Genomic DNA, 23,741 nt, shown 5'->3' on the forward strand with positions numbered 1-23,741 from the left:
CTCGAGTCCTCCATAAAAGGAAAAACAGCCAGCAGGTAGCACTGCCAAACTTAGTCATCCCCAGTCCGGCAGCGCTCGCAGCTCCGTCAGCAGCAATTTCCTCTCCGCGCTCCCCTCTGCGCGGGGGGGACGGGGAGGAGCGGCCAAAGCCGGCCGAAAGCTCCGCGCTCGGCCGAGGGCTGCTGCCGGACACGCCGGGCTGCGGAGATGCTGCCGTGCTCCCAGCCAAGAGCCAGGGGAGAAACGCACGCCCCGGGGAAAACAGAATTTGGCACCTGGCGCACTGTTGGCCAGGCAGCAAAATCTCGCTTTCTGCAAAGAATTTGTTCCTGAGCACAGATGCGTGGAGCACCTTGAAGCGCCTGGGATTTGGTGGGCAGAGCCTGTTTGCTGCCCATGGGACAGGTGTATCACAGAGCCTGTCACTGATAGAAGGGACCTCCAGGCCCTCCAGAACACAGGGAACGGATGCTGGTCCCCTCCTGGTGGAGGGATGGCTCCAAGGGTGATCCCTGAGCTGGGCCAGAGCAAGACATAGGGGCCTCCCTGAGTCCCACCACCTCCAGCCCCGGCTCTGCCTCGATCTCCCCACAGAGGAAGCGGGGCTGACTGCCTGCTCTGCCCCGGGGTACTTTAGTGACCCTGAGAGGAGTGACCAGGGCCCAGCACAGCTCCTCATCCCTGCAGGATTGCCCACAGCACGGCACAGTCACCCGGGGTTGTGTCACAGGCAGCAAACACCCTGGGGTGTGAGGAAGTGACGTCTTCTATGGCCCCAGGAGACAGCCTGGGTGTTGGCCCAGGTGGCTCTGTCACCTCCACATCCCTGTTACCTCACCACGGGGACCCAGCAGTGCTGCGAGCTTTGAAGCCTTCTCCTGACCGAGCAGGCGAATCAGGCTGGTGGCATCCCCACCGCAGGACAGGCCGAACACCTCAGAACACTCTCGGGGAGGCTGTGCTCAGCTGGCACAGCAGCTTTGCAGACAGGCTGGCTGCCCCAGTAAATGATTCACCCCAGCAATAAAAGATGGGAAACGTTCTGGTGACGCCTCACAGCACCCAAGGCGCACGCAGGGCTGTGGGGTGTGCAGTGTCCCCGGGGCTGAAGGGAGTGTGGGGTCTGTGTGGGGACCAGGTGCTCTCCAAGCCACAAAGAATGGTGGAGGTGGATGATGCTGAGAGTGTCGTGTGGGGTCTCTTGTCCCTGTGCTGGGTACCACGACCTGGATCAGGCTGTGATGGAGCGACCGGTTACAGCAGCACTCTGCCAGCTCAGCGCAAGGTGAACCAGCCTGAGCGAAGCAGCTCCGAGCCTGTGGCTTCACCAGCAGAGATTTGGTGGCACTGAGGCCCTCAGTTCCCCATTCTGTGCTGCCCGCTCCCACCCTAAGCTCCAATCCTGCAGCACCCGCTGCCAGACAGAGTCCCGGTTCGTATTCCCGAGCCATGCCCAGAAGGAAGCGACCTGTCCCTGGAAGGGCGCAACATCCCAGGAGGAGACCAGCCACAAACCCCCAGGCTCGCTCCCTCCGCGCTTTGTTCGTCTCCACGCTGCCCGCGCTTTCCGCGGATTGCCGGGAGCCGCCCCGCTGCAGAGCGCGGCCGCGCTGCTGGGTGGTGCTGTTGGGATGCGCACTGCGCGCGGCGCCGCGGGGGCGCGCACCGGGACCGCGCACGCCGGGATGCGCGGGGCGCAAGGGATCGCGCACGCCGCGCGCGGGGGTGGTGAGCGCCAAGGTGCACGTTGCGAGTGCAGTCGTGCATGCCGGGGTGCATGTCGCGAGTGCAGTCGTGCATGCCGGGGTGCATGTTGCGAGTGCAGTCGTGCGTGCCGGGGTGCAATGTTGCGAGTGCAGTCGTGCATGCCGGGGTGCAATGTTGCGAGTGCAGTCGTGCATGCCGGGGTGCATGTCGCGAGTGCAGTCGTGCATGCCGGGGTGCAATGTCACGAGTGCAGTCGTGCATGCCGGGGTGCAATGTCGCGAGTGCAGTCGTGCATGCCGGGGTGCATGTCGCGAGTGCAGTCGTGCATGCCGGGGTGCAATGTTGCGAGTGCAGTCGTGCATGCCGGGGTGCAATGTCACGAGTGCAGTCGTGCATGCCGGGGTGCAATGTCGCGAGTGCAGTCGTGCATGCCGGGGTGCAATGTCGCGAGTGCAGTCGTGCGTGCCGGGGTGCACAGGGCACGCGGGATCGCGCGAGCCGCACACACACAGGATGCGCCAGTGCATGCGCTGCACGCAGCATCCCGCACGCGCGTCGAGGCACGCGGTCACGCACGTGGGGTCACCGCGCCGAGATCCACACGCATCGTGCTCGTGGAAACCGAGGCTGCTCACGGCGAGGTGCACGGGCTGCGCGCGGGGCCGCAGGTGGGATCGCACGCCGGGATCCGTGCTGGCTGTGGGATCACGCACGCTGGGACGCAGACCGCACACAGGCGATCCCAACACACGTGGAACCGTGGCCCAACACGCACACCCCGTGCGTGGCACTGCACGCCCCAGCACGCCCGGCGCGCAAGGAATTGCGTGAACGACGCGTGGGGTTGCACGCAGGCACACACGCCACGGGGGATCGGGCACGCCGAGGTGCAGCCCGCACCGAACGGGGCAGAATGCATCTGCGCGTGGCTGCATGCAGCAACGCGTGTGCCACGCGAGGAATTGCAGGCACGGCGGGATTGCACGTCACACGTGGCAGCACGCACAACCTGCACACGGATTGCTCCCGCCAGCACGCACACGTGGCACCAGGAGCCACAGGCCGCAGTGGGTTGTCCGCCGAGCAAGGACCCCCGGTGCTCAATGTGCTCCCCACCAAAGGCTTTCTGTCGTCCTGCAGAGCCACAGCCGCCCCTGTCACGTGCAGGGACCCTCCGGGTGGCTCTGCACAGCGCCTGCCCCAGGATGCCCGGCCTCCAGCCCGGTTTTGGTGAACACACCCAGCTCCAGGGGCTGCTCTGCTCCCCGGGACCCCAACCCCACAGCAGTGGGGCGTTCTCCTTCACCCTCTGTTTCCAGCTGGGAATGGATGTACTTAACTCCATCTGGAGGGTGGCAGGAAGGGCTGGGGAGGGGGCTACCAGCACCTGCACTGCACTGGAGAGTCCCCCCAACCCCAACTGCTCACACAGCCCAGGGCCTCCCGCCCGCAGCCGCCAGCCGGATGCCCAGAGCAGGGCCCCTGTGCCGAGGTTTTGGGTTTCAGGGCAGCCCCCCCGCCCACATTCCTGCCTTCCCGGGGGCCTCTTGCAGCCAGCCTGGCCAGAGCCCCCCAGCCCTGATCCCTCCTTGTGGCCATTGGCCCACGGACAAAGCCAGCCTGTCAGCACTGGGGAGCGAAGGGAGCTCTGGGACAGTGGGGGTTAAAAGCTCCCCCAACTCTCACTGCCACTGCTTTCACACCAGCAGCCCCCAGGCTTCCTGAGCTGGAGGTCAGATCCAGCCCCTTTTTGCAGAGGACACTGGGAATCATGGAATCCTTGCCCAATGGAATTACTCTCAACTCATCCAGGGGCTCCAGATTTTGGGACTTCCCCCCACCTCAGCCACCCCTCCTTGCGGATGCCACAGGAAGAACACCTTCAGCTTTTAGCCCAGATGTGGTTTCCCACAAACCAGTCCAAGCACAGCTGGACTCCCACTGCCTCAGTTTCTCCACGTGCAGAACTCCCTCCAGCCCCCCTGCACGGCAGCCCAGACACTGAAGGGAGATGGGCACGGGTGGGCACGAGGGGAGAAAGGCAGGGCTGTGAGGACCCCTGCTCTGGGACAACACTCCCTTCCCTCAAGAGCCTCTCCATACCAGCAGGTCAGTTTGTGTCCCTGGGACAAGCAGGGCTGGGGGCTGCAGACCCCCCTGCCCGAGGGGTTCTGCTGCTGGGAGAGTCCGCAATGCCATGAGAAAATGCAATGGGGAGCAGGGTATGGAGTCACCTGGGGGATCACTGCAATTCCTTTCACCTCTTCCCACGTTTCTCAGCCCAGTGGTTCGATTAGAGTCCCATTTCCTTCTGCATCCAAAAAAGCCAAAGGGACGACACTGCTGCTGGACCAGCACCCGCAGGAGTCAAGGAGGGCCAGGTGGGAGGTGCAGGGCTAATCCCCAAAGGCCCCGTTCCTAATCCTGACTAATGGACTCTTTTCACCATTGACAATGGAGTTATCCATCTGGAAGGGGATCTCTGGGCCCAGGAAAGCACAGCTGGTGGGGCCAGGGAGGTTTGACCCCCTCCCCCCAGCCTCAAACCGCCGCTTCCAGCCCATTCCCTGGCCAAAATCCCACCTCCCCCCTGCAGGTAAGGCTGCACGCTCTGCTGCTGCCCTGCATCCCACCCCAGGGTGCCCCAGTATTGCCCCCAAGGAGTCAAGCGACCCCCTCACCTCCTCTCCGAGGCACAGGCTGTAAAAGGCTCCCTGCCCTCTCAGCCCTTTATAGGGATCCCCCAGGGCATCCCAGCTGGCTCCTATTACTGCTCCTGTTACCAATACCTCATCCCCCCTGCTCTGGGGGTGTTGGGGGGATCCCCTGGTCCTGCTGGGGCTTGACCTCTGTTTCTCTCCAGGCTGAGCTTCAGCCCCTTGGCCCCACCAGGGGGGATTTGTGCACCTGTGGGTGCAGCCCCTGAGGGGGTCTTGGCACCAGTTCCCTGAACCAGCACCCTGCCCTGTCCGTGTCCCCCCTGAACGCTGTGAGAAGCTGGGGACATGGAGAACACAAAACCACGAGCTGTCACCTCCTCCTCGCCCCACATCCACAGTGGTTTGATCAGAATCTGCTTTTCCCTGTTCCTGCCATCCCCCTGCTGCGCTCTGAATCACTTCCAAGGCTTTCCATGCCTCTCAGGTCCTCTTTGGGATGTGCTCCATCTCAAGGTGAGGATGGAACAACTGTGTGCTATGGGGTCCCAGCAGAGGTGGGGATCCCCGTCCCAGCCGTGCCCAGACCAGCTTTTTTGGGATGCTGCCCTGGGAATTCAGGCAGCGAATGCCTGAACCTTCCCTGAGCCCTTTCCTCTGCCCACCAAAGCCTTCAGCAGCCCCGCACGAGGCCCTGAGCAGGGACACAGTGCATGGACTGCAGCGGGAAACGTGGATCCAGGCATGACGGAGTGAGGAAATCAGAGCCGAGAGGAGCTGCTGTCGCTGCCTGAGTCACCTGCTCCGCCCGGCTGCGAGAGCCTGGGCCGGGTTATTTTGGAGCTGCGTGGGAGACGCTGGGAACACACTTCACATCCCTGCAAACCCCTCTGTGCTGACTCTGCGCTGCAGCAGGGAATTGAAAGTGGGGACAGGCAATAGGAATCTTCCTCTGGGCCTCCTGCTTGGGGTCTCACAGCTACAAAAGCCTCCAGAGCTCTCCCTTGTTCTGCTTGCAAACTGGGCAGATTTTCTTTATTCCTGTTTTTTTTTTGCTGTTGTTGTTTTTGGTTTTGTGTTTTTTTTTTTTTTTTTTTTTTTTTAAATGCTGGAAAGCACCCCCTGGTAATCGATTATTTTGTCCCACAGAACGCCCTGTGTCTCTCGTGTCCTGCTCCTGGGTACTTGTGTAGGATTGCAGGGGCCTGGTGTCCCAGCAGAGCCCCCAGGGACCAGGCAGGGCACTGGGTCCAGGACAAAGAGCATCATCCTCACCACAGAGGTTAATCACTGGCTACACAAAAGGTCTTTTAAGCCTTCCTAATAAAATTCCTTCTCCTGCAGGATGAACCAGCCTCCTGCCTCCACCCCACCTCCGCAGGGTCCTTGGGGGAGACAGAGGAAGGAGCAGGATTTCGCTTTAGCTTCTGGTGATGTAAAAACCAGAAAACACCAGAAAATGAGCTGGGGCGGGAAGAGAGGGATGAATTCCCAGTGCAGACAGTCCATGTGCATTCATCCACTTCCTTCCTTCATTTGCTGGTGTCCAGCATCCTAACCGCTTGAAACAAGGAGCTTCAAGCATTTCCATCCCTTTTTGCTCTCTGGATGCAATTAAATTAAGCTAAGGGGATAAACCCAGCTAACAGAGCTGAGTAAGCCACATGACCGGTGCCGTGACTGATCCTGATGTCCAGGAAACACAGGAACATGGCTGAGCCCCCCTCATACTCCACCGCTGTCCCTTGCTTCCTGAGCAAACCCCCTTGGGGCAGCATCCCATGGGAAAACATCCCCGGAGCACGAGCTGCCTCTCTGAGCCCCTCTCTGAGGGCTGCTCTTTGTTTCCCCTGGTGCTGCTGCTTCTTTTTTAAATACAGCCTAATACAATTTTAATGAGGCCAGGGCGCCTGCCAACTGTTGGGAGGCCGTCAGAGAACCTCTGCTGAGCTGGCTGGTGGCATATGGCAGTGAGGCCGGGGCAGCAGGGCACCCTGGGGTGTCCCCGTGGCCCCCAGCAGCAGCCAGGGACAGTTGGGGACCCGGGGAAACGCAGCCAGGGTTTTGTCTGCACCTGGGACTTGTTCCCAGCCCTGGTCTCTGGTCTCTGGGTGGTTTTGGCAGAGCCCTTTATCCTGCTGGAGGATGCCTCGATGGCTGCACGAGGTCTCCTCATCCTGCACAAGAGCTCCCATCGTCACAAACGCTGTCCCACACGGGATGGAGGTGGCTGGAGAGATGGTGACCACCAGCACCGCATCCCCAGTCTCTGCTGAGCCCATCCAGGGGGGTATCTGCACTGGGGGGGGGCTGCCCTTGGCCATCTGCCACCACCAAGTGGGACATCAGCACCCCCAGGATGGGCCCGTGAGTGCCACGGACACTGAACGGTGTGTGGGTGTCCCAGGGAAAGCACCTGGCTGCTCTCCACCAGCGAGCAGCCCCCTCACAGTGAGCCCCCAAATCTGCTCCACCAAGGAAGAACAAGGAGGGCTCAGGCCATGCTGGAATCCTTGAATCCAGAGGATGGATGTGCTCCAAGGGAGGGACCCGGTGACACCCTGTGACACGGCTGTGCCCGAGGGTCTGTGTGCTCTGGAGGGCAGGACTGGGCTGGACACACAGCCCGGAGCAGCCCTGGCTGCTGTCCCTGGGGCTGGAGCTGCTGCCTCCACACTGCTCCTTTCCCTGAGGACGTTCCCCTCTGCCCTGGGACGTCTCCACTGCCCTCCTGGGGACACAGGGCTGGGACGAGGCGCTGCACGCTCAGACTCTTCACAGACGCTGCTGTGCGCTGCGTTTGCTCCCTCGGTCCCCTGTGAGCCGCTCTCTCGGTCCCCCGGCACGCTGCACCCCACCCTCCCTGCAGTGTCCAGCTCTGCCTCCCCAACATCACCAGCTCGGATGAAAATCCCGCGATTGCTCACGAACGGAGCTGGGCGGCCACAAAGCCGCAAGCATGAAAATCCGAGGGCGTTTCTGTGCCCGAGGCAGGAAAGACAGGGGTCACTCCACGACCGGGGCTCCTTTTCTCCTGGCTCTTCTCTTTTGGAGCTGGGATCTCTTTGAAGTCCCACAGCCCCTCCAAGGGGACGCTCACTCCGGAAAGCCCTTGTCATGGATGCCGTGTGCCAGGATTGGGTGTCCCGCAGGAGCGGCGGTGGGAGGGCTGGGGGGATGGCCTCAGAAGCGTTTAGTCACGGTGGCTTGCAGAGATGATGGGAAATGCAATGTACAGAGGGAAACCCAGCGCCCTTCCTACCGCTCCGGCGCACCGGCACGCACGGATGCACTCGGGGGATGAGCTGGGGCTGCTGCACCCCCAAGTCAGGGGGACACCGGGCTCCCTTTGCCACCACAGCGACACGTGGGGAGGTTTCGGACCGTGTTTAGGGCTCTCCCATCCCCCAGGAGCAGAGGGTGCAGCAGGGTGGGTGCAGGCAGGGTGGGTGCCTGCTCTGGAGGGACAGGATCCGCTGAGCCAGGCAGTGCCACCCATCCACACAGTGCCACCAGCGTCACCCATCCATGCCACAGTGCTGGGCGGTGGGGAGAAAACAGGGTGGATTTTTCTTTCTCTGCATAATTGCTTTTTTTTTTTTTTTTTCCCCCTTTTGAGGAGAAAAGCTGTTTCTTTGCTGGCCTCATCACCATCTGCCCGTGGCGGCCGGGGAAGGCAGAGCCCGGCAGCTGTGGGTCCAGGCAGCTGCTCGGCCTCATGGCCAGGTCTTAATGCAGGGGGGCTTTGAGCCAGAGCAGCAAAAGGGATTTGCTGGACAAACACGGATCTGCCTCCCTGGAGCTTGGAGGGACGTGTTTCCAGCCCAGACAAGAGGCTCTGGGGTTGGCTCTGCTTGGCAATGGTTTGTCTGGGCTTGCAGGGCTGGGCAGCAAGGACGAGCACAGAGCAGGTCTGGCCAAGACTTCCAGGAAAACAAAGCCCATCCCAGCCTGGCAGGTTTGCCCTGGAGCGGTTGTGCCAGTGACCCCCGGCAAGGGCGGGCGGTGCTGGCCTGGGGTGGAGCAGTGGCTCTAACCAGTACAGCCAGTGCAGAACCAGCAGAGCCTGAAGGGCCTTGGGAGGTGGGTGAGGAGGGATGCCATCCTTCCTGGGCTGGGTGAGCCTGGGGGAATTCTTTGTGCCGGCCCTGGGCACACGCTGTTGTGCCCTCACACCCGTGCCCACACTTCTCTCTTCACTTGTCCAGTTCAGCTCCCTGCTCCAGCTGAAAACCACCCCTCTGTCCTTTCCACCATCCCTCTTTCTCCAGTTTGCTGGTTCTGCACATCTCTCCAGCCAGCTGCCCCCTGTGAGTGCGGGGCTGTGCCTGAGCCAGCTCCAAATCCACCCCTGAGCTGTGCTCCTACTTATTGCTTTGTGTGGACACAAGAAATGTCCCTGTCCCCAGGTGCAGTGAGCAGCACCCTTGGGCAGCACAGACAATCCTCTCCAAGCTGGATTCTTCCCATCTCCAGGTCCACCCTGCTCTCAGTGCCACCAGACCATCGCATGCACAGCAACACTGCCCACCCACCCCCTGAGAAATGGCCTCAAATCTCCCCCCTGTGCAGAGGCGCTGCTCTTTTCCTTCTGGATTTGCTGTGGGAATTCAGTTCCCCAGGGCCAGGGTGCTCCAGCCTCACTGGTGCCTGGCACAGGGCGCTGGGATGGCTCAGAGATGGCAGCAGGCCACAGCATCCGTCTCCCTGCTCCCCATCTGTCCCACAGCCTTGTGGCTCTGCCAACAGCCCGGGAGGGACAGGGGGGTGCAGGGGGCTCTCCCAGGATGTTGGAGTGGGATGGGGATGTGCAATCAGAGGGATTCTTGCGGTGCAGGAGAGAGACTTGCAGTTCAAGCTGGTGGTCTCATAATGGGGCGGATCCTGCAATGCTTAGGGGGTTTTGCAATGTGCAGGACCCTGCAATCAGGGAGGGGTCTCGTTTTGCAGTGGCGGTCTTGCTAGGTGTGTTTGAGGGTCCTCCAATTCGAGGGGCCCCTTCCTGGAGGGATCTTTCCATGCTGAACTTGTGCTGGAGGAGGAGGTCCTGCAATTCATGGGTGCTCCTGAAATGCAGAGAAAGCTCTCGGGGTCTTCCAGTTTATTGTGGAGGTCTCACATTTCAAGGGAGCTCCTGCTGTGCCTGGAGCCGTCCTGCCCCGAAGTGAGGGCTTGCATTGTGTGGGGCTCCTGAAATGCGGGCAGGGGTCTTGCCACGCAGTGGGGACACGCGGGGGGGGGCGGGGGGCTGCCCCACAATTCAAGGAGGCTCCTGAAATGCATGGAAGGCTCCCGTTATCCACCGGGGTTCTTACAACGCGGGACGATCCCGCAGTTCACGGGGAGCTTTTGTCCCGCGGAGCTCCGCACGCAGGGGAATCCCGCGGGAGGGAGGGGAGGATGCTGTCCTGTGACTCGGGGGGGGGCTCTGGCTGCTCCTGGCGGGGCCGTGCCCTGCCGAGGGGCCCCGCGGCGATGCGGGGGGCGGGCGGGGGTCGCGGCGGGGGCGGGGGGGTGCGGGAGGCGGCGCCGCGGCCGCGGTTCTATAAAGGCGGCGGCGGCGGGGCGGGCGCGGCGGCGGCGGGCGGTGTCGTTCGCTCGGTGTCGGTGGCTCGGTGTCGGTCGGCGGAGGGGCAGGATGACGGCGAACGGGACGGCGGAGCCGGTGCAGATCCAGTTCGGGCTGATCAACTGCAGCAACCGGTACCTGACGGCCGAGGCGTTCGGGTTCAAGGTGAACGCCTCGGCAGCCAGCATGAAGAAGAAGCAGATCTGGACGCTGGAGCAGGACGGGGAGGACTCCAGCGCCGTCCTGCTCAAGAGCCACCTGGGCCGGTACCTGGCGGCCGACAAGGACGGGCGGGTGAGCTGCGACAGCGAGGAGCCGGGCCCCGACTGCCGGTTCCTGGTGCTGGCCCACGGTGACGGGCGGTGGTCGCTGCAGTCCGAGCCCCACCGCCGCTTCTTCGGCGGCACCGAGGACCGCCTCTCCTGCTTCGCCCCCGCCGTCTCTGCCGCCGAGAAATGGAGCGTCCACCTGGCCATGCACCCCCAGGCCAACCTCTACAGCCTGGCCCGCAAGCGCTACGCGCACCTGGGGCCCCGCCGCGACGAGCTGGCCGTGGACCGCGACGTGCCCTGGGGCGTGGATGCGCTCATCACCCTGCTGTTCGTGGACCAGCGGTACAGCCTGCAGAGCTGCGACCACCGCCTGCTCCGCAGCGACGGCCGCCTGGTCCCCGCCGCCGAGCCCGGCACCGCCTTCACGCTGGAATTCCGCTGCGGAAAGGTGGCGTTTCGCGACGGGGAGGGTCGCTACCTGGCCCCCTCGGGGCCCAGCGGCACCCTCAAGGCGGGCAAGAGCGCCAAGGTGGGCAAGGACGAGCTCTTCGCGCTGGAGCAGAGCTGCCCGCAGGTCGTGCTGCGAGCCGGCAACGATAGGAACGTCTCCACCCGGCAAGGTGCGAGGGGATGGGGGCCGCGGGTGGGGGGAACGCGACATCTCGGCCGCCCCGGAGTCGCGGGGCTGTAGCCGCCTCGGGGTGCGCTCCTGCTTCCCGCGGAGATCGGCTTTCCTCGGGAATCGCTGCCCCGAGCAGCCCCTCTGGATGCCTCCGGCATCGCTTCCCCTGCATCACCTCAGAATCGCCACCTCGGAGCGCCCCCCCCCGCAGCCCTGCCCCCCGAATTCCCCAACATCCGCTGCCTTCCTGCAGCAGCCGCCCCACAGGGTGCCCCCCTGCACCCCTCTGCCATCGCCTCCGTGCTGGCGTCTTCCCCCTGCTCAAACCCCTTCTCACACCCCTCCCCTGAAGCCACCATCTCCCGCGGGCACCCCCTGCACCCCTCAGCACGGCCGCCCGCGGTCCCTCCCCCAAACCCCCATCACGATCCCCCCGCATCCCTCCCACATCCCTTCCCCCTCCCGCATCCCTTCGGCATCGCCTGCCTGGGGCCCCCATCCCTCCGGCACCCCCATCCCCGCACCATCGCCTCTGCAGGGCGCCCGGGGGGGGCAGCGATGGCGAGGGGCCTGCCTTGGGGTGAGGGATGGCCGGGGAGGGGGGCTGGGAGGGGGAGGATGGAGCCTTCCCTCGCCGCGAAGGAGGCAGGGCTGTATCCCTCGCCTTCCTTCCTTTGGAGCTCATTGTTCGCCCCACAAAGCCTCCGCCGCTCTCCCCCTCGCCCGAGCGCGGCTGAGCCTTTTGCCCAGCGGGGCAGGGAGGCTGCGGGTGCCCCCGGGGGCTCTGGTTCCCCCCGGGTTCCCATGGGTGGGGGGGGCTGGGTAGCAGCCTTACATCACGAAGTGCTTTGCCAAAACTCCCGCATCCCGCATCCATCCGCACAAAGGGCGCGTGAGCCGTCCCTGTCCCCTCCGCCTCGGGGCTCCGGTCGCGTTCAGAGCTCCCCGGAGCATCCCGAGCATCCCGGCCCCGCAGCCGGGGCTCCGTGCTGGCAGGCCGGGGCTCCCCGCTCCGCGGGGCCGGGGGTCCCCGGTGTGCGCCCTGCGCGCCCCGGGGCTCATCGCCGGCGCGCCGGGTCAGGCCGGCGCACGCCGGGGCTGGGATGGGTGCGAGCATGTAGCAAAGCCCGGAGGAACAGCGGGGAAATTTTGTGTGTGTGTGTGTGTGTGTGGCTATGTTGTATTTCGAGGTTTCTTCTTAACCCCGATCCGTGCCCGGGCAGCTCCGTGCGGGGAGCTCGCTGCTTTTCTCCTGTCCGAAGGCAAATCCCGCAAACCAGCCCATTAAAAAAAGAATAATAAATAATAAAATCCGCCGGGATGGGCGGCGGGGATTGTTTTCCCGGGCACGGGGATTTGGGGAAGAGGAGGAGAGGATGGCGATGGCGGGAGGCTGCCGCAGCGCCGTGGGGGAAGGGCTGCTGCAGCCCTTTGTCACCAGAGATGGGGAAACCAGATGTGGGGGGAGATGTGAGGGACGGAGCGGTGGCGGTGGGACCCCGTGGAGCGGGTGGGAATGCTGCTGGCCCACCCTCCGGCTTTGTCTAATTCGGGAGGGATGGGGGAGCAGGAAGGAGCGGGGAGGGGGGGAACAAATCTCCCCAGCAACAGAGGGCTCAGGGCTGTGCCCGGCCCCTTTCCAAGCAAAATACAGCGGGAAGGGCCGCGCTGGGGCTGCGCAGCCTCGCTCCAGTCCCTTTTGGCTGGAAAAGCCGTTTCCACCCGGTTTATCCTTCCCGCCCGGCAGGGAAGGGCTGGGAGCCGCCACTCTCTGGGGCTCATCCTCCTCCCTTTGTGGAAGCGCCGTGTCCCAAGGTGACCAAGAAGGAACGGAGCAGCCGTCGGAGGAAGCGGCTGCAGACAGCCCTTTCCCCCGCCGAGCTGATAAGCGCCGCGCTGCTGGCAGACGCTCCCGTGGCCGCCGGGGATGGGGGGTGTGGGCCGGGAGTGAGTGCAGCCTCGTGGGAAGAGGCAGCTCGTTCCAGCGTGGATCCAGGAGGGAGCAGGGATGGCGGTGGCTGTCCCCCCTCTGCCCCGTTGGAAGAGCAGGGTTGGGTCCCTGGGGTTCTTCCGCGGTTCCCTTGGCTGGGATCCAGCTTTGGAACCGTGTTGTCCCAGCAGTGCCAAGTCAGCTCCTGGCTGTCCCGAGGCCGGTGTCAGCATCCCCTGCACAAGGGAACCACGACACAAAGAGCCCCGGGGCAGCAGCTGATGGGTGCCATCCCTGCCACCCCTCTCCTGCCTCCAGCCCCAGCAGGACAGCATCCCCGGGTTCCCTGAGAGTTCCCACCTCCCGTTTGCACCTCAAAGGGAGCGGAGCCGGGTGCTGCCAGCAGCCAGCAGCCTCCTCCCCGCTCAATGGCTCCTTTCTAGCCCGGCTGCGGCAACAAAGGGCCCTTTGTGGGCGCGGGGGTCCCGGGGGCAGAGCGCTGGCGGTCTCCCCGCCGGTTCCTGCCAGCCCCCTGCCCGGCCGGGGTGCGCTCCTGCCCCCCACCCACATGGGGAGAGGCCGGGCTGGATGGGGAGCGAGGAATTCCAGGAGAAGGGATCTGGGGAGGAGGGCGAGCGAGCGCGCCTGGACGTGCCGTGCTGGCAGCGGGGAGCTCTGCCCTGCGGCCCGGACCCCTCCTGGCGTGGGCTGAGCAGGATTTTCACCCCCCAGTTCATCTCGGTGCCACGGCAGGAGGGAAGATGCGGCTCCGGGGCAGGGGGCAGGCAGGCTTGGATGTCGATTTTCATCCGGAGATGGCCTGTTGACACTGGGGGGATACCACAAAGCCACCGGAAATCCACAGGGAACGGGGGGATGGGTTTCGAAGGAAATTCGTGTTTCGCCCCTGCCCGTGACCCCTTTGCAGAGCTGCACCCTCGGCAGAGGAGCTGCTGGTTCCCCGTGCTCCAGGCTGTTGGATTTAGACAAAAACCTGTTTGGATTTCTGCAGGGGTGCAGCGTAAGCCCGGCTGAAGGGCAGGGAGGGGCAGGAGGAGTCTCTGAGCACGTGTGTGGGTGCAGCTGGGTGGAGGTGCCAGAGCCCAGACCCGACCTGGGCTGGCAGCGCTGGGTGCAGCGTCCCAGTCCCATCCTGAAATCCTGCCCTGCTGCCCCGAGGGCTCTGCAGGCCGCTGCCCGCACTCCCGTGGATCTGGGCTCGGGTGTTTTCTGCTCTAACCGCGGGGATTTTGGAAGCAGAGTTGGGAGATGGGAAAGGTGCTCCTCTCCAGGGAGCTCAGCCCGCTGGCTCCCACCAGCATCGCAGGACAGCTCATGGGAGATATTCTGTGTGAGCTGAGCACAGAGGGAAAGTTTTCCACATGCCCTGAACGCCCCCACACTGGGTCTGCAATCCCCCGTGGTGTGGAGATCAACAGAGCTACAACAAACCCCAGATCCTTTAGAGGGAGACGCTTGGCTGTGCAGGAGGTGCAGGAAGGTGTGTGCCTGCTCTGGGATGGCCACAGGCCTCCGGGCACACCCCAGCCACGGCCGGAGAGCAGCGAGGGCTCCAGCATCCATCCTGCAAACCCAGGAGCCTGCAAACCTCGGCACTGAGGACTTGGGGAGCCCTTTCCAGCTCTCTGAGCACCTCAAGCCCAGGGATTCAGCATTAGCCGACCCTGGGGTGACAACACACCTCAGCCAACCTCTGCATTCTCCCCGAGATCCCCGTGGCAAACCTGTGTTGCAGGCACAGCCCAGGACATCCCACGCTGGGAATTTTGGGGTGCGCGGGCAAACCTCCACCCCGCCTCCCAAAGAGCCGCCGTGTGCTCGCCCCCCTCCTGCCTCCAGCTGTAATTAGCAGCTTCGTCAAGGTCAGGAGGAGCAGTTCCATCTGCAGACTGTGAATTTACCGAGAGCGTTAATTAATCCATGATTGCAGTGGGAGCGGCCGCGGTTCTCCGCCACAGCCCCGGGCTGCCACAGCAGGGGGGTGGCAGTGGGGACAGCCTGTCCTCGGCCGCGGGGACATCTCTGAGGGTCCCAGCGTGGCCCTGCAGCCTCACACGCAGCCCGTGGATGCTGCTGTTCCCCCATCCCGCCCGGCTCCAGCCCTTCGAAGCCTCCTCCTGCCCCGGACGTAGCCACATTCCTTTGTGCTGAGTCGGTGTAACACAACCCCAGGCTGCTTTTGGGGAGGGGGCTGTGGGAGACCCTCCTGCTGCCGGCTCCTTCCAGGAACGCCAAAGCTCCGCGCAGGGCGAGCGCGGAAAACGGGCTGGGGGAGGCCGGTGTGCGCTCCGTGCCCCGGGGGTCTCTGGGGACAGGGAGCAGCTCCTGGCGCTCCCTGTCCTGTCTCCAGCCCGTCCAGTCCTGCTCCGTGGCACACAGCATCCCCTGGCCCCGCAGGTCAGCGAGTTCTTCCCAGAAAAGTCGCTGAGGAGAAGCGCCGCCGCCACTCCTCCCCCACAAACCGCAGGGACCCGCAGCTCTCACAAGTTTGGGGGGCCCAGGGGTGCTGGCAGCCGTGAGGGATGGGCTGTGTCCCCCAGGGTCACCTCCCCGCAGCCCAGCGTCTCCGTGAGCCCCCGCAGAGCCCCTCTCTCTGCGATTTACAGCTCTGCATCGGGGCTGGAGCTGCCTGACACAAAATCAAAACCAAATGTTCCCACAAGCACCGGCTCAGCCCCTGGCAGCGCTGGGAGGCGGCGACTGTGGGATGGCTCCGGGAGCCGAGGACGTGGCCGGCGGGGCCGGGCTGGTGGCCATCAGCCCCCACTGCCCCCTGCACCGCCCAAACACCCTGGGGAGCGAAGCACCGGGCAGGGCGAGTGTCCGTCAGGAGAGCCGTGGAGTCACTGGAGGGTTGGGTTGGGAGGGATCATGGCCAGGGACAACGTCCACTAGACTGGGTTGTTCAAACCCCATCCGACCCGGCCCTGAACGCTCCCAGGGGTGGGAGCTGCAGGTGCTGGAGGGTGCCTGGTGACAGGGGGGATGCTGTGAACAGGTGGAAGCCACAGGCCAGTTGGGATGTGGGAGATTATGGCCAACAAAGTGAAGCCTTCAAAGCCCGATCCCTTTGGGAACAAAGCCTTTGAGAACAAAGCCTGATCCCTTTGGGAACAAAGCCTGATCCCTTTGGGAACAAAGCTGATCCCTTTGGGAAAGGTGGGTGATGGACATGCAAAGCAGAGGTTGGGATGGGCCCTGACTGGAGACAGGAGGGTGATGTGGAGCCCCAGGGAGCTGTGTCTGCAGGACAGCTGGGTGCAGCTGGTGGGACCTCCTGGTGGCTTCCCAGAGCAACGAGGCCACCAAGACTGCAGCCCCTGAAGCCCTTCCAGTGACAGTGTGCAGCAATGCTTGAAATCCCAGCAGCTGAGAAACTGGGGAGCATCGTGGAGGTGTGAGGGGCTGAACACATGGCCAGCCCCTCCTCCCTCAGCCGCTCCTCATCAGATTTGTGCTCCTGACCCTTCCCCAGCTCTGTTTCCCTTCTCTGGACATGCTCCAGCACCTCTACGTCTCTACTTTAGCGAGAGGACCAGAACTAGGCAGAAATGTGGGCTTGAACCCTTTGCACCCGTGCAGCAGGGAGGGACGCAGGTGTGTTTGGCTCTGGAAAATTCATCCAGTCCCACTAAATCCCATTTCACTACGCTCAGTAGTGGGGCTGAGCTCTGCACCCCAGCTCCTGCCCCAAAACCCAGCACAGAGCTCGGCCATCGGCTTTGGCCACAGCTTGTGGCTCGCATCCCCAAAGTGTTTTTAGGCTGAAATCCACGGAGCTGGAGAGCTCTGGAGCAGTTTTGGCCACGCTAGCCCTGACTAAGCAGGTTTGCTCGGGCTCAGGGCCTGAGGCGGATGCACACGTGGCTGGCGGTGGCCCAGGGCTGTGGCCGGTGGCCCCAGGACCGGCTGCATCCACCTCTGCATGGGAATGCTGTCTCTGCCCCCCCGGGCACAGGGATGGGCCACGCTGGCTGGCAGAGCTGGGGACAGGCTGGTGCTGATGATTTTGGGGAGTCAGGGAAAGCCTTGGCTGCCCTTGGGCTTTCCCGAGCCTCCTGTCCCTGCACACCTCACCGCCCCACTGGGATGTGACAACTGTGGATGAAAAACGTTGTCATGGTCCTTAAACCCGCCACGAGCTGGGATTCACGGCCTCTGCTAATGGGCTGAGTAACCTGGCTGTCACCTTTGGGAAAAACTGCAGCCCTTTCCTTATAAAATATCTGCGTTGGTCTTTGCTTCGTTGTGACGGAGCTGCTGAGCCAGGAGTGGAAGCTCACGGCTGCCCAGCCCTCGTTTAGGATCTTAACACCAAATAACCAAATAAAAACCTGGATTTGAACCCCAAATGCCAGAGGGGAGATCCATGGGAGGGATTTGGGAGCCACCAAAGCTCACCCAGGGAGCAGGAGCCCCTCAGTTGTGTTTCCTGGGCTGCCCTGCACCTGGACCTGCTGGAGGCGGGCTGTGATCCCACCTCCATCTCCATCTGTCTCTGCTCCATAGGGATGGACCTTTCGGCCAACCAGGACGAGGAGGGCGACCAGGAGACCTACCAGCTGGAGATCAACAAGGACACCAAGAAATGCGCCTTCCGGACCTACACCGGGAAGTACTGGACCCTCACCTCCAACGGGGGCATCCAGTCCACAGCCTCCACAAAGTGAGTCCCGTGTCCCCGGCAGCTCAGGGCGGTGCCTGGGCTTCAGAGCACCTTCTGCATCTCCCAGGGGAATTCAAGGGATTTTCCAGCTCGGGTGCTCATCCCAAACGCTTCCCAGCAGAGGCGGTGCATTTTGGGAAGGCCAGGGATGGGTCGGGGCTTGCCGCCCACGATGCTCTGGAAGTCCCTGGGGCCACATAATCCTTCCCGGCCGGCTGGGGCTGTGGAAATGCTTTGCCCTGCAGTTCAACCCTGAGAGCCAGGCGGAAACCCCGAAAGTGCCTTTGGCTGCCTGCCTGCCTCCTGCCCACGGGGCGAGGGCTTCCCAGCGGGACGGCCACCACAGCGCAGCTCACCCTGCACAAACAGATCGAATCAGGCTCTCCCGATCCCGCCGCGGCCCTTGCCAAGCCAGCAGGGTGGCGGTGGCAGGGTGCCCCCTCCACCACAGCCCGCCGACTGCCCTCTCTGCCCCACAGGAACGCGAGCTGCTACTTCGACATCGAGTGGTGCGACAAACGCATCACCCTGAAAGCCGCCAACGGCAAGTACGTGACAGCGAAGAAGAACGGGCAGCTGGCAGCCTCCATGGAGACAGCGGGTAAGGGACCCCTGGGGACCCCACACCCCAGCAGGGGATGAAAAAGTCCCCCAAGAACCAGCCTCTTCTTCCAAGCGATGCTGAGGCAGTAAGTTCTCTTAGTGACTGACGTGCTGTGAGATGGGGGGACAGATGGGGTGGGTGAGAAATGGGTGAGGGCACAGCCCCTGCTCCTCACCGCCGCCTGGGTCTGGCTTTGGGGTCTGGCTCTGTGCCCCCCTGGCTGCTCTCACAGCCGCTGTCCCCTCGGCGCAGGCGAGACGGAGCATTTCGTGATGAAGCTGATCAACAGGCCCATCATCGTCCTGCGCGGCGAGCACGGCTTCATCGGCTGCCGCAAGGTCACCGGCACCCTGGACTCCAACCGCTCCTCCTACGACGTCTTCCAGCTGGAGTTCAACGACGGGGCCTACAACATCAAGGGTGAGTCCCCAGGGCAGCCACGGGCTGGGGTGTGGTGGCCCTTGGGGTTCCCGTGGTGGCTCATGAGGCCACCGTGTCCCCTCTCCTGCAGATACCACTGGGAAGTACTGGATGGTGGGGAACGAGTCGTCCGTCACCAGCAGCAGCGACACCCCCGTGGACTTCTTTTTTGAGTTCTGCGACTATAACAAAGTGGCCATCAAAATCAACGGCAAATACCTGAAGGGCGACCACGCCGGGGTGCTCAAGGCATCGGCCGACACCATCGACGCCTCCACCCTCTGGGAGTACTGATGCACTTTAGGGTACCTCCCGTTGCCAACTTCTCTTTCCCTTCCTGTCCTCTTTTCCTTTGGGTTCTGTTTCTCCTCTCTGTACCAGGATTTTCAGACTGGCTTGCCCTTCCCTCCTGCCATAGAGTTGGTGCGTTATGTGGGAGGTGGGTTTCCATAAATCCCTGTAAGAACTGGAAAAGTGGTGGGGCTGCCTGCCCATAGCTTTGTAGAGGGGTCTGTCTCTATCCCCCCATCCCTGCCTCCCTCCAGGTTTGCTGGGCTTGGAAACGGCCGTATTCCCCCTCCTGGCCCTGAGCATCACCTTAGGTAGTTTATTTTCCTCTCCTCGATTAAAAAAAAGGGAATAAGATCACCTCTGTGCTCGCTTCTGCCATATCAGCACTGGCACAGCCTCAGACTGTGCTGCCAGTGTCCCCTGGAGCATCTGTCCTGTCCTGCCCTGCTCCAGCCGGGCGTGGAGCGATGGTGCTGGGCTCAGCTCGCTGGTCCCAGCAGCTTCTCTCCCCTCCTGGACTGGGGCAGGTTCAGCCCCAGCCGAGCTCTGAGGTGACCTTACATATCACAGCATCCCTGGGGGCGGGGCTGGCGTGTGCCAGCACATCCCCGTGGAAGGGCCAGCAAGCTGCCCCTCTCCAAACACCTGGAAGTGATTCCTTAGGGTGATCCTGTCTGGAAAGCCTCAGCCTTTCATCTCATGGAGCCCCGCACTCCTCCTGTCCCTCCACCCCTCCTCGTGCTCCTGGCTCTGGAGGAGCATCCCAGACCCTGATGGTGGGTCCAGCCTGCCCCAGGCTGGTCCTGCTGCTGTGCCTGGAGGGGAGGGCGTGGGGGGACACGGAGCCAGCCCGTGCCAGGGTGGGGGCTCCACCCAGCCCATCTCCCATGGGCTTCGGTCCCGGCGGGAGCCGGGCTGGCCAACGTGATCTCCCCGGGGCGGTGGCTGGAAGCATAAACTGCAGATTTTGGTTTACAGAATAGAAAAAGTTCCTTAGCAAACTTTGCACAGTGGTATTTGCTCAGTACCTTTGATGTTGTTTTTTTTATTTTTCCTCTCTCGTAAAATACTGGAACAGTGAAGCGAATCACTGAACACCTAATGCTGAATTAGGAAGCGCCCGCTCCCGCGGGCACCCCGAGGGGGCAGCTCCCGGTCCCACCACCCCCAGGGCACCTGGGCTGGGCTCTCACGAATCGCAACCCTACTGGAAAAGGAAAAAAAAGAAAAAGAAAAAAAAAAAAAAAAGAAAAAAAAGACCAAAACAGTATTTTTGTTAGCCTCTATTTATATATGCTCTCCATGGCACTGTGTGACCAGCTGTTGTCTGTACTAGGTCTGCATTAGAGTTTAACGCTGTCTGTAACGGGTGATGCTGCGTGTTCCTTAGGGCGTTGAAAGGCACTTTACCCTTTGGGGCCTTCCCGGGGCCGGTATCTGCTCCCTACAAACACACCAAGGAGCCTTTTCCCGCGTGGGCCCCCTCTGGAGAGGGGGAGCGCCGGTGTCACCCCACGCCAAGGGTGCTCTCGGCATCGCTGCCGTGCCAAACCAGGGCCGGTCCCTACTGCCGGAGGCCAGGCAGGGGCTCGTCAGCCTTAAAGCCATGGAGGGACCCCCCTCCACAGGAGCTCGGTGCTAAATTCAGCCGGGAGAGCGAGCGGCCGTCCCCAGGCAGGGGGGCGGCTCCGGGCCGGGGTCCCTGGCGGGCGCAGGGGATCCCGGCCAGGGCTCTACCTCGGCCCTGCGCTCACAGCCAGGGGCTGCCCGCGCCCCCGGCACCACGAGTGCCCCCGCTGCCCCTCCAAGGACCGAGTGTCTCGAAGCCCTGTGTGACCCTGTGACTTGACACGCTCTCGCTGGCCGTCACCCCCTCCCCGTGTCGCCTCCTCCCCATCCCCGTCACGGTCCCAAACATTGAATTCCCGCTCCGGCTTCTCCCGTGTGACACTAGGTCAACATCTCTCCTGTTTCCTCTTATCGGGTGTCGTGACTCTCTGAAAACATCTCACTCTGAAAATTTAAGTTTTGGGTTTGTTTGGGTTTGGGTTTTGGTTTTTTTTTTAATTATTATTATTTTTTTTTGTAAGTGCCATTTGTATAACTTAAAAAAAAAATAGCTTCAAATGGAGAAAGATGAATTAAAAAAATAAAACCTGCATTCGGATTCAACCTGGTGCGTGGTCTGTCAGGGCTGCAATGGCCTTTTAATGAGGCAAGAGCCTGAGTGTGGAGATTTGGGGTGGTGGAGCCTTTGTCTGACAAGAGTTGAGCTGGTTCTAGAGAGCTGAGGAGATGGTGGGAAGGGAATGGTGACCAAGAGGCTTCAAAGAGGAGGCAGCTGGGGGCTGGGTCACCTCTGGAGATGCTCACAACAGCCTGAAGCCACTGAGCCCGGGGACACGTGGGGATGGGTGACCCAGGGATGGGTCAGGACCACCTCATCTGCAAACCAGCTCTGCTGCCCTCGCAGCCAGGAGCAAAGCTGTGTTTTCTCTTGATTCTGGTGTTTCACCTCCATAGATGGGAGGGAAGAGCATGGGGATGGGGGGTTTGGGTGCACGGTTGGGTGGGGGTCAGCAATCAGCCTCCTTTATTTGGGGATGTGGAAAAGGGCAAGATAGAGGACTAAAGTGGGAAGGGAAGCCCAGCCCAACCCAAGTCCTGCCAAAGGAGCCAGGATGTGGCCCCAGCCCTCCCAAGACAACTGAAACCAGCCCTGAAACTCCACCAACAGCTCCTGCACTGAGCAGGCACAGCTTCCCTGCCCATCACCACCTCAGCCTGGCTGGGCACAACAGGTCCTGCTTGCCTTGGGAAATGTAAAGCTGATTGGGAAAAGCCAAGTTTGGAACAGGGGGGCTGCCCAGCTCCCCCAGGCACACATCCCAGGGGGACAGAGGGGATGGCACTGCCTAGAGGGACCTTCACCATCAGATGGGGGGATGAGCCCTGTAAGGGCCAAAGGAAGGAAGGAAGGAAGGATGTGCAGCCCTGACTGTAAACGGAGGAATCAGGGCAGTGCAGGAAATGCTGAGCAGCTCCGATGCCTCACTGTGACATCTGTGCAAACGCAGCAGTGACAGCACTCTGACACCCAGCCAGGGCAGCAGGCACCTCTGCCAGGGGCTGCCCAGCCAGGGCAGGGGCTCTGCAGTTGCAGGAAGGACTCTCCCCGTTCCCCTCTCCCCAGCTGCCAGCACACATTTCCGTTTTTCCCCTCAAGGGCGGATTCTGCATTTACCATCATTCACCACCGCTGCAGCAAGAGGGGAAATCCCCTCAGCCTCTCCCCCATCCTGGTTTCCATTTAAAGGAGAGACTGGAAACCATTTTCTATCCCATCCAGTTTTTCCTCAGGAGAACATGGAACAGGTTAAGCTGTTCCAGGAGAGTCAAATGAGTTTTTGCCTTGCGACCTGGGGAGTTTCCACTGGCACAGGCTGGGATCTGGCCCCACTCCCTGGCATTGTCCCAGCACCAGGCTGGCACAGGCTGGACGGGAGGACAAGGTCATGGCTGTAAGAAAAGCACACAGGTGAAAGCCAGAGTGCACAAATTTATTTACAAAAATTCAAATTACAATATAATACAGGAACTTTTTACACACAGAATATTAGAACTGTTTACTACCAGAATGTAAAGAAAAATATTTTTTGGTTTTTTCTCCTTTTTTTTTTTTTTTTTTTTTTAAATAAACCACCTATTTATTTTCAGCTATCGTTATACAAAGTTGCAGAACATGCACATCTTTACAGTTTGTTTTTTTTTTTTTTTTCCTTTTAATATAACGTTTTGCTAAGTGCAAATACTAAGTTTCTCTCTCCACCTTTAAGGCAAGTAAATGGGACACTGCAAGTAGCTGTAAGAAGTACCTGTTATGGGATCAGCCTGGGCACAGCAACCTCCTCGCTGCCTTCAAAACCTCTAAACAAGTGGTTCCAAAGACTGTGGGACAGGAGGAAAAGTGGGATGCAGGAGTTAGAGACCAGGTCAAGGCTGGACTGGGTGGCTCAGTAAGTTCTGGGCTTTTTCTCTTTCTTAAATAAATCAACACAGATTCAGAAACAACTTGAGATCTCCTGGGTGAGAGGGGGGAAGCAGCCACGTGCTTGGGCTGCGAGCTTTTGGTGCAATGGGTATTTTTTCGGGGAGAAGAGCAGTGCTGGGCACGGTGTACCTGCACAACACAGACCAGGCACTGATTTATCCTCTCTTGGACACAGACAAGCCCTTGGCTTTGGCAGGGGACAGAGGGAAGCCTCTCTTCCCTCTGTACCCTCCAGGACCATGGCAGCTGTGCCAGGGCAGCAGTGACCCCGATGGATCACAGCCACCAACCTCCCCTGGCCGCCTCTGCTGCCACTTCTGCAGCCCCTCTGCTCCACATCTGCACTTCCCTCTGCCAAGGCTCACTTCTCCATGCCCCCACAGCCCTGGCCACACACACAGAGATGGGACTGGGTCACCATTTTTTGCTGGATGACCATCCCGTTTCCTTCACAGTGCCTGATCCTTCCTGCACCCACCAGGAAAGTCAAACGCCTTGGAGAGCTCATCCAAACCAGCCCTCGAGCCCAGAAAATCTCAGCTATTAAACAAACAAGATTCTCTTTCCATAAGGGAAGCCACCACTGCTTCTTCTGACCTGGATCTGTTTTCTCAGCAGCTGCTGTGACAAAGCTCTCCCTCCCCAAACCCAACAGGATTCCTGCGCCTGGCTGCTGCAGGAAATCAGTCGGTGCAAGGCAGGATTTAAACCCGGTCAAAGCCCAGCTGAGCAGCAAGTGAGAAAACTCCTGCAGCCCCCAGACTGCTGCCAGGAATAAACTAATTCAAAATAGAAAATTCCAGCAGCAAGGGAAGAGCAGTTGGTTATTAATGCTTGAGAGGCCACGGCATGGAGGAGCCAGAGCACGCTCCACAGGGAATGTCTGACCCACAGGCAACGGGAAAAACACTCAGCTCCAAAAGGCGTGGAA

The 23,741-nt window shown here is 61.5% G+C and overlaps 1 protein-coding gene across 1 annotated transcript; it reads left to right on the forward strand.

Annotated features, from left to right (window-relative positions):
• The first annotated feature begins 9,937 nt into the window (after positions 1 to 9,937).
• On the forward strand, positions 9,938 to 20,921 carry FSCN1 (fascin actin-bundling protein 1). The gene is made up of 5 exons (XM_040079381.2): positions 9,938 to 10,825; positions 17,288 to 17,444; positions 17,924 to 18,045; positions 18,301 to 18,468; positions 18,560 to 20,921. The coding sequence occupies exons 1-5, from the start codon at positions 10,003 to 10,005 to the stop codon at positions 18,760 to 18,762; spliced, it is 1,473 nt and encodes a 490-aa protein (XP_039935315.1). The 5' UTR covers positions 9,938 to 10,002; the 3' UTR covers positions 18,763 to 20,921.
• Positions 20,922 to 23,741: the final 2,820 nt, after the last annotated feature.

The sequence above is a fragment of the Hirundo rustica genome, chromosome 15 (assembly GCF_015227805.2).
Source record: "Hirundo rustica isolate bHirRus1 chromosome 15, bHirRus1.pri.v3, whole genome shotgun sequence".
Lineage (NCBI taxonomy): Eukaryota > Metazoa > Chordata > Aves > Passeriformes > Hirundinidae > Hirundo > Hirundo rustica.